This window comes from Rhodamnia argentea, chromosome 7 (genome assembly GCF_020921035.1).
Source record: "Rhodamnia argentea isolate NSW1041297 chromosome 7, ASM2092103v1, whole genome shotgun sequence".
NCBI classification, from domain to species: domain Eukaryota; kingdom Viridiplantae; phylum Streptophyta; class Magnoliopsida; order Myrtales; family Myrtaceae; genus Rhodamnia; species Rhodamnia argentea.
Genome location: NC_063156.1, coordinates 8,253,809 through 8,266,731, shown reverse-complemented (window position 1 = coordinate 8,266,731; position 12,923 = coordinate 8,253,809). Strand labels below are relative to the sequence as shown.

At 37.7% G+C, this 12,923-nt stretch overlaps 1 protein-coding gene across 3 annotated transcripts in view; it reads left to right on the top strand.

Annotated features, from left to right (window-relative positions):
- LOC115752507 overlaps positions 1 to 12,923 on the top strand; it is a 50,168-nt gene that overhangs the window by 3,707 nt on the left and 33,538 nt on the right. For 2 of the 3 annotated variants that reach the window (XM_048283122.1, XM_048283123.1), the window contains exons 6-14: positions 407 to 596; positions 3,161 to 3,229; positions 3,333 to 3,412; positions 4,264 to 4,413; positions 5,639 to 5,702; positions 7,688 to 7,789; positions 7,975 to 8,157; positions 8,402 to 8,529; positions 10,081 to 10,231. In XM_048283122.1, coding sequence (XP_048139079.1) covers positions 407 to 596; positions 3,161 to 3,229; positions 3,333 to 3,412; positions 4,264 to 4,413; positions 5,639 to 5,702; positions 7,688 to 7,789; positions 7,975 to 8,157; positions 8,402 to 8,529; positions 10,081 to 10,231 — 1,117 coding nt within the window. Of the gene's footprint in view, positions 1 to 406; positions 597 to 3,160; positions 3,234 to 3,332; positions 3,413 to 4,263; positions 4,414 to 5,638; positions 5,703 to 7,687; positions 7,790 to 7,974; positions 8,158 to 8,401; positions 8,530 to 10,080; positions 10,232 to 12,923 lie in introns of those variants that run through there. The other variant, XM_048283124.1, reaches the window with a different exon arrangement.

Genomic DNA, 12,923 nt, shown 5'->3' with positions numbered 1-12,923 from the left:
TAAACTTCATGAAATCCTAGCCTGTATGATGATGTTTCTATGCGTTTTTTCTGTCAATGAAGGAATGACTATAGAGTGCCTATCTTGGTACTGCTGTGGCTTTTGACCTTTTACTTCAGTTGTGTTATATTTAAATGTCCGCCGCATTATCATTGCCACTCTTTTACAATCCTGCTGATGAGGTGGGCCAATAATCTTACCATTCTTCCTCAACCCTTCTAATCGGGTGAGATGTCCGAAATATGGGCATTGCTGCTCAATATAGCGAGGCATGCACATTCCCCCCAAAAAAAGATGTGAGAAGAGCCGAACTGATTCTTTCTTTTACTTTGCAATTTTATGGTGCTTGTTTTACTGATTTTTTTTCTTAGTGAGAAACTGAAGTTCTCTTTTCTCCTCTACCTAGCACAAAAGGCCAAGTTCACAAAGTTGTAGAGATCACGGGTTTAGAAATCTACTGCAACTCCTCCAATGGAGCTTCGAGTTTGAAGATCAGGGACAATGCTGGAGACAATCAGTGCCTGAGCAATGCTAGTTGTGAAAGCAATCAGTTTCACCCTATTCTTGCACCACTGAATGTGTCCGTGTCACTTTCGGTATGAATAGTTATCATCTTGCCTATCCTTCTTTCTCTCGACACTGGAATATTTTCGTGCTCGATCCATAATTTATGTGCAAATTTGGTCTTTGTGGCACTCGATCACCTAAACGTCCCGCCAACGTCCCGCCAACTGTCAATGCCCACATTTTTAATTTCATCATTGGCCCGACTCTTCTCACCATTCTTGAAATAATTAATTTTCTGAACCACGTGCAGCATGAAAATGGTATCCCAGTTTCTGGTAGTTATGCTTGCTTTTCAAATTAAAAGAAATCTTGATCATGTGTGCATCTCGGATAAGGATGTAAATATGAATCCAATATTGGCCTCAATAATCAATTTGCAATGCAACTCATTATGTAATGTTATTAATATGGTCTCAACTACCTTCTTTGGTCATCATTATTATGCTCTTTCTTTTCCTTTCACAGTTCCTTTTGTAATTACCATAGGATCCAGTGTCTATCGTTAAGAATAATACTTTTCGATGTGATGCTTTTCATTAATGTGGCATTGTTTTCATGAAATGCATGGAGATTTACAGGGCGATAGATTGGTAGATGTACTCATTATCTGATCAGCTAGGTCAGAGGTGCTGGTTCTTTTGTAGTGAGGGTCTCCTGAAGCTTTTTTGTAGATCTTTCCTAAATGGGTACTCAGTTTCCTCACAGATTAGCATTTCTTCTTAATGGTGTTGGTGTCGTTTCAATGAAGAGCAAAGATCATGAGTATTTTCACTTTCCATGTGAAACAATGAAAAAGGTTTGACTGGCTAGTTGAACAACCAGGGAGGGATTTGAACTTATTCTGACATGTCATATGTAAGCTGAACAAAGAGAACATCAATTCCACTTTACAATGATCTGTCAGATCCCTTTTTTTTTTTTTTGGTCTGGAAACTCTCTACACAGTTGCGTATATTATGGGATTGTTTTCATGAAGTGCATGGAGATTTATAGGGTGGTAGATTGGTAGATTTATTCATCATTTGATCAGCTTTGTCAGAGGTGCTGGTTCTTTTGTAGTGAGGGTCTCCTGAAGCTTTTTTGTAGATCATTCCTAAAGGGGTACTCAGTTTCCTCACAGATTGGTTATTAAAGCTCATTTCTTCTTAAAGAGATTGGTGTCGTTTCATTGAAGAGCAAAGATCATGAGTATTTTTCCTTTCCATGTGAAACAATTAAAAAGGTTTAACTGGCTAGTTGAACAACCTGGGAGGAATTTAGATTTACTCTGACATGTTAGATGTAAGCTGAACGAAGAGAGAATCAAATTTCATTTTACAATGTTCTGTTTTGTCTGGAATTCTATATTCTAGACTCAGTTGCGTTTATTGTGGCATTGTTTTCATGAAGTGCATGGAGATTTATAGGGTAGTAGATCAGTAGATGTATTCATATTTTGATCAGCTGTGTCAGATATGCTGGTTCTTTTGTAGTGTCATTCCTAAAGGAGTATTCATTTTCCTGACAGATTAGTTATTCGAGCTCATTTCTTCTTTAAGGGATTGGTGTCGTTTCACTGAAGAGGAAAGATCATGAGTATTTGTCCTTTCCTGTGAAACGATGGAAAAGGTTTGACTGGCTAGTTGTGAGTATTTTCCTTTCGATGTGAAACAATGGAGAAGGTTCTGGCTAGTTGAACAACCTGGGAGGGATTTGGATTTACTCTACGTAAGCTGAATGAAGAGAGCATAGATTCCATTTTACTATGATCTGTCAGATCCTTTTTTTTTCTTTGTCTGGAACTCTGTGCTCTAGACTCTGTTGGGTATATTGTTGGATAGTTCCTTTGGGGATCTCTAAAATTTCACAAAGGGCATAGAGGAATGAAGGGAAAAGAGAAGTTTTTCCTTTGGGGATGGGTAGATATATGTCTTTGAAAGTGTTGCAAATATGGTGGTCGTAAACAAAGGAAATCCAATCTTGAAAGAATGGGAAAACTGGTTGGGACTAAAAATTTAGGTTTTTATTTTTATTTTTCATTTAGCTTCAAGATTCTATTGACTATTGGTTGGTTTTACCAATGCAAAACCAGTTGGTAATTCCTAGATGCCTTCTCGTAGCAGTAATTAAAGCATTGCCTACCGGGAAAGTTGCCCCTAGGGCTGGTTTGTCACGCTTCCTGTGATATTTTCCATTAGACAAATTAATGTATTTGTCTATTTCAACTGGAGGTTTTGTTCCATTGGAGCTTCACCATTTAACAGTTATTAATAATCGGCTCCAACTTAGATGCATGCGGAGTTCCTGTATTTGTCTTCATTTAGGGGGCCTTCTTATTTTGCTTGCAAAGTTGAACTCAGTCAATCATGCTCGTGCTGCTTCTGGTTTAATCTGTCTTAAATGTGCACTTAATGTTGCTAATATTGGGTTCTATTATTCACTGGTGGTATCGTACCATTGATCCTATGTGAATTTTAGAGATTTTGTTTCCCCAATTTTTTTTGTTTTTGAAGGTGTAGAATAGATACTGATAACACTCTGAATGTATGCTTCTTTTGGCCAAAATAACTCAGTTTGAAATTTCATCTGACTGATGTAGTTATTTCGACTGTAGGTCAATCGTCCTGGGAAGCTTGATATAGACACTCCACAATGGTCTGTCTGGGCTGAAATAACCAGCTTGGTTGGTTTGTGCTCTAAAAGTCTTTAGCATGTGATCTTTTGGACGATTGTATTGATTGTAGATGATATACTTGACGCTTTTGTGTTCTCTCTGCTTGTAATAGGTAATATGTCTTGACGATTTTCAGCTTCGTCAGATCCTGATGTTATTGGACAACTTGACTATATGTCAATTAAGAGAACAGTATGTTTGAACATTAATGTTTGTTTATTATGTTTTATGTTGTTCCTTTGATTCAGATGCTTTTATAGTATTATGTGTACGTTGCATCTTTGTCAGTTCACGACTTTGCTAGGCGTTGCCTTTTGTGCTTACCTATTGCATTTTCTAGTCATGTAGTGTAGTTTTATGATTTTGGCATTGTCCTGCTTTGTGGAGCATATTAATCAACAATGGCTAGTTGTTTGCTCTGTGATAGAGATAACCACTTTTCATATGGCTATGAACATGCTTCTGGTAAAGTAGTTAAGCACTGTCCTGTGTACTATTATTTGCTAATACTAAGGCCAGTGAACATGCATGTTGAGTGTCTAGTAGTTGGTAGACCTGAGCTCTAGAATCTCTACTCTGTTATTTATTGTGGTGTTCTCTTGCAAAGATATAAAACCATATGGCTTGCATGTTGAGGATTTAGAGGGCTCAGGACAGCCAATGTCCATAATTAGATTCTGAGAATTGTTTTTATAAATTGCTCCTAAGACATGTTATTACTGTGGAAGATTGAGAAAGTCCATTTACTGAGGTGCAGTGACAAAATGCTATATGTCAAACATGGTGATGGAGGGATTGTCAATTTCTTGATTGATTGTTGCATTCTTTATGAATCGGTCCTCCTTATTGATTGTTTCATTAAGTTTCATATTTTATTTATTACTAAATTGAAATGGGATATATCCTGGCCCTTTTTGTAATGACATATGGTATTGAGAGTACTTTACAGTTGATTAATTTTTTTCAGTGATAAATAAATCCTACTGTCATATCAAAAGCAAGCAAATCCGTTTTGTGCTCAAATTTAATATGTATAAATGTAGGTATGGACGTTACCGTCCATGGTCTAGTCCATTGCAAAGAAAGCTCAAAAACTGGCAGAAGCTGTGGTGGCGCTATGCACAAGAATGTGTCCTGTCAGATGTTAGAAAGAAATTAAGGAAGACTTCATGGAGATACTTTGGTCAGCGAATGTAAGTTTCAGTATTTGATAGTCAATCTCTTTGTGTTGTGGGTTTTGCTGGTTTGTATCCCTTTGGTGCTCTAATTGGGTAAGAGTAGATATTTAGAGAAATGTTGGTATGATATGTTTTGTTTTAAAATGTATGGTGGTGGGAGATCTGGCCATATTTTGATGTTCTAATGGAGAGGGGGTTAAATCGCTTTAAGCTCAGCGTGATGCACAAAGCTCACTGGCTTATACAATGGAATCAAAGAACATGTTTCAGAATCTGCTTATTAATGGAAGACATTCTCATATGCTCATTTACTGACCTTGCAACTTTCACTTGATGCGCTCATTGCAACTTGCAGTTGGTGCTCTCTCTCCCTCTCTCTCACTCACCCACTCTCTTGGTACAATATAATTTGTCAATTGATTTCATCTCATTTTAAGGTTTTTTTTGCATTCAACTCATCTTCTTGAGAAGTTGATCTTTATTGGCATCGCGATATCTTTTCTTAAAGGCAACAACTAAATCCTATTTGTCAAAATTAAGTATAAAAAAATATGCTATTCTTGTCTCTTCTTTAAGATTGATAAATATGATGGCAAGCTTTTGTTTTTCTTCTCACCTCAAGCAATGGATGCATACTCGGGTACATGCACATGCATCTGTAAGTTTGTCTGTTTGTGCAGTTTTTTTTTTTTTTTTTTGGGAAAAAGGTGCTGTTAAGGAAACATAAGGTTAAAGAATCTAAAAGTCTTTTGTTTTTTTGTCATGATGGTGGCATCAGTCGTTGTGGTAAAACCAAAGGCCATCCTCTATAATCAGATAACTTGCACAACGTAAGCAGGAACTTGATTGATTCTCTATGGCTTGCCTTTCTTGAGCATTTCTTACATGTTTTGCATCTTCCTGAGTAGGCAAGATGATCTCAAAATATGTTTTGATATGGTAAGAGTCAACTGCCTGTAACATCGAAATCCCTTTGGATCTGGAGAGTATCTTGCTCTCCCAAATCTCAAAAGCTAATGTCTGTGCTTCACTATATCACGGTAATTGTTAAAAGCTTCAGCGTGAATGCTAGGAGAGTTTTCTTTCATGTGTTATTTGACAGAGAGGAGGTGAAAACTTTTAAATTAGGCTGTGGATAATGATTTCTGCAATCAAAGGGCATCTTTTTCAATGGTGTTCATCGATCTGCATAGCTATCTTCAAAACATGCCAAATAATGCAAAATTTTACTCCATTGCAGAAGCAATCGTCGGGAATATGTTAGCCTGTACAAAAAGAAACTAGTTTTTCTTCAGCAAGAGCAGGTGATGTTCCTGAACATGGATGGACATTGTATTTTTAATAGTAACGTTTCTCCTTTGTTACTGCCTCTGGATGCCGTCTAGGATTTTCATCTTTTGTGTGTTGAATTAGGGTGTATAGCTGGTTGTCGAGCTTTGTTGGCTTGTGATGCCTGAAATTTCTCCTGTTTCTCTTGAGATGCTAGGTGGTATGATTCTGGAAATTGACAGTTTGCTTGTTTATTATGCTTGTGCTTTGTCTATACGTTGATTTAGTTGGAAAAAAGCATACGTTCAAAGACTTAAGAAAGCGGTTATCTATTTAAAAAAATTAGGTGAGTGAACATGAGGCAATAAGGTATGGTAATTATATATCTGCATCATCTGAGGTATAAGGGTTTTTTTCATTCTATCAAGTTAAGTTTTTCATAAAAGCTTGTTTTTGTTGTCTGATTGTGATTTAACATCTTCGTGGTGCTGAGAAGGACAAATCAAATCTCAATATACTTGATGTGTGAAGGTTATAAACAATTTATAGTAGAGTGCTTTTTATCTAGGCTGGCGAGTAAAGAAAAAGTTAGTTAATGAGATACAAGTCCTTGGCATTCACGAAATCACTGTCCAAACCATCAAATAGCTCTGAGGTTCCTCTCTCTCCACACTGGCCAAAGATCATTGTCTCTGGGACATGAATTTCTTCTCTTTTTTTTGTTCTCTTCCGTGCATATATCTCCTAACCCATTTTTCCGCACAAAGCCTTGTTGGAATGCGATAAAAAGTTTATAGCCAAACTTCCTTCAGAATAGGAAGTTTAAGTATTCCCCATTAAACAAGGCTAAAATGGTAACCTTGTTGAGTACCTCCTCCCTCAATCTCCTCTCAATGTTCTCAAGTGTCTTGGCTACCACACTTGGTAGGGGGAACAATGATAGAAAACAGACCAGTAAAGGAACATAGCTTGATGTGTTGGACGTATTGAGTACCATTTCCATTAAATTTGGGAAACAGCATTCACTAAGTGCCATTATATTGAAGTTGTGTTTTTTGTGATCAACATAGTGGAACACCGTCTGCTTTGTTGGTCTTCAGTCAGTTTTGTGGGGCTTTCTGCTTCTCATTCATTCAATCAGTGAACTATATGGCTTAGTGAAGGGATGAGAACTTTAGAGAAACTACTACTGGATCAGATTCATAAGGATAGATGGGTTTGATGATATATGTGAAATTCACTTCAGAAATTTCCCAATAAAGATTTTTGTTCTATTTGGCATCCTTTTTATGGACCATATGCAATCTATCTACAATTTCTTTGGTTCATTTCTTATCAAAGCTGGGAAATATGTTTCATCATCTTGTGAATTTCTATCTACCTTAAGATGACTTTGTTAAGGACATAAAGATAGGGATACACTAGTGAGACAACAGGATCAGCAAAATGCTGTCTTGCACCTATTAGAAGTTTCTTTCGTGATAAAAGGTTTTGAAGCCTCTTGGACCTTGTTTTGTCACCTAAAGAGTTACGTAAATTGGGGGCCAATCCTTAATACCCATAGGGAGTTTCACTTTTGCATAGATAATCACCTAATCCTGTCTTCTTAGATGTTTTCCATGGAGTCATTTTGTTGACAGATGTTCAATTCACCTTTTTAAAACTATATGGAGGTACCTGTTCCAGCCCTTCTGCGAAATCCCTAGTGTAGAACATTTTAAATCGTTGCAGATTCTTCTAAAAGCTTCTTAAACTGCTAGATGGACCTTAATTTAATATTTTAGTGGTTGTCCTTTGTGTTAGGATGAGATGTGTCCTGAATTTGGAGCGTGGAAAATGGAGTTGTAATTGGTAGGAAATGAGGGCCCTGGAAATTTGACTTCAAAACCTCCTACTTGGACCTATAATGAGAAAGGAGAGTCAGAGGAATATGAAACCTGCTAACTTTCTCAATTTATATTGTATGTCATGCCACTAGCAAGTGTTTGATAGGCCTCTTTTCCAATAATTCTTTTATCAGTCAGTTGACGAACAAATTCTTCAAGAGTTGGAGCAAATGGAAAGAGCATCTGATATAGAAGATATTTTAAGTTATCGCTCCATTGCTGAATGTGAACTCCAGGTACGATAGAGGTTTTGTGTTACAATTTGCTTCATTTATTTGTTAGTACTTAATAATTGCGATGGTTGCAGTGTGTTATAGTGATTTGTTTAGTTTTCTGATGGTAAATTGGATTTTCATTTTTTTTCATGGGACTGGTCAAGCAATTAATTATTAGGTCTTTAATCTAGTTATTCTGTTTCTAGGAACTTTTACGTGAGTGTACCAATAACTATGTGGAACCGAGTCTTGAGAAGTCACGGAATGATGAGCGGTCATCAGGCAGGTCACGTGGATGGTTAAATTGGCTGTCTCGTGGTATGCTTGGTGCTGGAGGTACAGACGACTCTGGTCAGTTTTCTGGTGTCGTTTCAGATGAAGTTATCAAGGTAACTTTCTCATGAGAAACTTATATTTCTGCTTCCATTTAATCGTGGGACAGAGGTCCTTGAAGTTTGAAAAGTAAGATCATACAAAGATCTTTGAATGAGTTAAAATGCAAATAATTTGATAATCTTTTATTCTGCCAGTGTCAAATTAGCAAAAGGCGTAACTACACCCATTTTAGTGACAACTATTACTCGAAATTGTCCTAACATTTATTGTCTTTGAAATTCTTTGACACTTATGCAGGATATATATGAAGCCACAGAATTCCATCCTCCTTCATTAAGCAATGGGGACACTATTGCAAGAGATAACATGTGCAGATGCAAAGTCAAGTTCTTAATTCATCGAATTTCTGCAACACTCCGAAGCATGTAAGGTTTCCATTGTTGATATGTTTTGTTATTGGTCATCCGAATATATGGCTGACAGGTTGATGGTATCGACTATTTAGGTTGTATGTACTTTTCTGACAGTCTCTTTATATATTTGCCATCCTTGTTAAGCATAGGATCTTCTGCTTAGTTATCTTTTTTATTATACTTTATTTTTATGTTTTTGATGCATGTGTTTTGTTAAGTGAATTTTTATTTTCCCCTTGAGTGTATAAGTTCTATGGACAAAGCTCTGGCAAGACTCTTAGGATGTGCTCTTGGAACTTAATTTACACCTTAACTGGGATACTAGGAGTAATTTTTTTTTTTCTGTTTTCCTTACAAAGCTAGTTCATGTTATTGGAAGACCCATGACTGTTCTCCCAGGAATATTGCCTACCCCATGATTGTGTCTGCTTTTGAGGTGGTGTGATAGGGCATTGCTTGAGTCACAAAGTGTGCAAAGGGGATGCCAAAGAACCTAATTTGGACAAGTGCAGAACCAGAGAGTGGTGGGTCTGCTTAGAAATTGACTGGAAAAAGCTTTAATCCAAGCAGGAAAAAACTTCAACCTGGTAGGAGACCTGTGTAACTTTTTGTTCATAATCCATTAAGCAAAAGATGCTTGTGTTATTTATTAATTATTTATTTTTTAATTTGTTTTGTTTGGGGGGGGGTGGTGTTTAAAAAATGGGAGAATAAAGGAGATCAATGGAGTTAGAAGCATGTATGATGTAATTAATTGAAGACATGAGTGTTGATTAGATTTTCACAAGGATGAAGGCAGTGACCACTGTGCCGAAGGTGATGCAGAAAAGTTAGGTCTTTTCGATCCTTAATTGGAGGAGTTACGATTCTAATCAATTTTTGAGACTACACTAACTGTAGCGTACATTGAGTGATTTGTACTAGGAGCCCCAAAACTTATGTACACATGCAGTTTAGTCCTACAAGTTTGGATGGAGCAATGAGTTCCTAAAGCAATCAAGAAGTTATAATTTATGTCCTTTTGTTAGTTCTTCAGTTAAATTAGAAGGTGATTGTATGCGGTAGTGCTCCCTGGGCATGTATGAGACTGCCACACGTAGGTTTCCGTGAACTTTTTTCATAGGACTTGATAGACTAATAGTTGAAGCTTTTTTGGGGTTAATTGTTCAATCGGAAAGTTTTAGGGCTGAATTTCAGTATACAAGCGTTAGCAATTCCAGTGTACTTAATGTCGAAAAAAGTTATGGCAGTATTTTCTGGTAGGAGATAATTTTATCATCATGTTTAATAGGCACACATGCTCATTTAAATAAGGCGATGATGGATTCACTATATGTAATTCCCAATACCTTTTTGATCACTTGGTCTGAGAGCTTTCTTATTTTTGGAATAAGTCTTGTGCTTCTTGTTCGTTGCTTCTTTCAAGTACCTCTAGGAACATTTCTGTACCTGGCTTTCATGGTTTGAACCTTTAAATGTGATTAGATAGTTTCGGTATGATTACCACTCCCATGGAGTGTTATACATCTTGTTAGTATTGTTAAATTACATGCTTTGGCACAGGAAATCTGGGAAAGACGTGGCAGAGCTCCTTGTTGACAAGGCTTCTGTTGAATTTACAATGTGGGAAGAATCTGCTCTAGCTACTGCTGGCATCAATTCATTCGGGATTATCTACCCACAAGGCAAAAATGTTGTTGTACAAATGAGGCAGGTTGGTGCTTTTGTCTACGAAGTATATGGCATGTAATATGCTGGCTGAATCAAGTTTGCAGTTTATATTAGAAAGGTAGATGTGACTACTCAGTGGATCTTTAGATCCAAGAGTCAAGAGTATTTCAAAATATCATGAAAGGAACGAGTGCAGAATGGATTACTACCTGGAGGGAGGGAGGGAAGGAGGGATTGATTGCAGATAACAGCCTAATATGTCAATAACCAAATCTGACCACAGAAAATACCAAATTATTTTTGCAATTGAGTATGACTACATTTAACTTAAGGCTTAACCAGTATAACTTTATGGAAAAATTTCTTTGACAATAACCGATCTATTTTCAAATCAATTACAATAAATTATCTAGACTATGAAAGTTTTTAACGTATGGTAATAGCCACTTGATAGCTTTACTGGCAACCAAAGGAGAAGTTATACAAGCTGTTTCTGGCCGCCATGGGACAAGGCTTTATGAAATGTACAAACATTTTTAAAGAGGATTTGATGCGGGTCTTCACCAACTTCCACAGATATTTGGATTTTGTCGTCAGATTTGATGCCACTCTGTTGTTGATTCCCAATAGATTTTGGATCGGTTAGCTTGGTCGGAAGTCTTTACTACTGTAATAGTGCTCGCAACTGGGCCAAAAAGATTGTTAATCGAAGTTGTAGTATAATTTTAAAGTACCTTTCTTGAGGGACAACAAATCACGGATGGGTGTCTGATAGCAAATGGGGTGGTTCTATGCGAAGAACTGGAGAAGTGGGACTGAAGGTGTTATTTGGCATGGAGAATTGGTGCACTTCTTGGCAATACAATGTCCTATAAAAAATGGGTTTTTGGTGTGGTGGTGGTGCTGGATCATACGTATAACCCCTGCGGCTGTCCCTTTCATGATCAACGGCTCCAACTTAGGTTTCTTCAGTTCTCTGGCCTCTTCCTTCACATGGGCAGGGATATCTAAACTAAGTTGAGAGAAAATGTGTTTATTTCAGTTACCATCATAATGTGTTCAGACAAGGATAGTGAGGATGAGGAAGGTGAGATCTCATTGAGCTCACCTTTAGAATCACCTTGCCAGGGGCACAGATGGCTGATTTGTAAGACAGGTTCATGTTTAGTCGGTGGCTGAAATCCATAGAATCTGACCAAAGTAGCGAAACTCCATTGATTGACCTCTTAGAGTATGGTCAAAGAATTGGTAGAATTTCACGTGGCATCTTTGAGCCTGTACCTTGAGGTGCGATTTTATTAGAGGAAGGGGCTTTCATTCGGGGTAGTGTAGCCTTAGTTTTTCGTAATACTGAGACTCCTCAGATAGCCAATAATGGATTACTTGGGGGTTGGAAGGAATCATCAGGACAACCAATGAAGGGCTTATAACCAATATTGGCATGAAGACAACCAAGTAGTTCTAACCTGGAAGTTCCCTAGCAGTGAGCCAGGTCAATTGTCAATCTGAGATGCAAGTGACTCTGCTTCAAAGTTGTGACAGTTTTGAAGGTGAATCTTGGGAAATTGGAATAGGTTGTTTCAGGTAATTTGCCAGACCAGAGAATATTACATGAGTAATGGATTGCGAGCTAGGTAGTCTCCAATATGAACCTTGGGACAACACACCCAATGTATAAGCTGGTATTGGAGCCATCCACCGTGTCTCCTAGTTGCAACCGTATGACGTGGGTGTTGGCGGTGCCATATTGCTGTGTTTGCCCTGAACTAGCGCAAATAATAGTGCACAGGCAAACCGTTTGTGTGCCCTGACTGCGGAAGCATGGCGTATTATCATGATCTTGATTGCAAGGTATAAGACTTGGATCCGACATTGGAGTTGTGACTTCCTTAATCTATGTCCTTGGGCTTTTCCATTTCAATGGCTAGCTTTCGTGCTGTGCTTTTTTCCGAGATCAGTCTCTCTATCTTTTATCTGTGACTAACCTGTCACAGCTTCACAGGCACCAAATGGTAGCTTATGACTGGATTGGTGTATCCAAATGTAGTTCTAACCTGAAAGTAACCCTTCTTTGTTTGGAGTTGATAAATATTTTCTGTGAAAGTGAGCACAGCTAAATTGTCATAAGTAAGATGGATTTCACTTCACTCCGAAGCTGTGACAGATTTGAAAGTGAATCTGGAGAAACTGGAGTTGAGCGATCTATCCTATGTGCCAGACGAGGGAATGTTGGCGATAGTAATGTGGTGCAAGCTAGTTAGTTTTCCTATCACATTTTTTGGGAACTACCCCTAGGAGCTAAATATAAAGATCAGAGAATGTGGAATTCAGTCATTGAGAAGTTGGAAAGAAGATTGGCCAGGTGGAAGAGGTCATATTTTTGTAAAGAAGGCACATTAATTGGTTTGACTTTTGAGAAGCACCCTGTTGGTCTTGTGAAGCTATGGCTGTGAGGGTTTTTAAGACAATTATGATCGGGAGAATGACTATTTAAGGCATTCTTCTATTTGTTTTGGAGGATGTATAACACCTTCAAGAATAAACCTTCAGGAATATTTTTCCCTTTAATTAGTGGCTACTGAACTATACAACATCTACAGAACCAAAAGCTACCGCTGGAAGTTACCGTCGCCAAACACACTCATTTGGCTGCCAAAACACGCACCCTAATTAGCGTGTTGGTTAAATTTTTGTTACTTTTCCCCTTCACCAAGTATATAAGTTAAACACTCAAG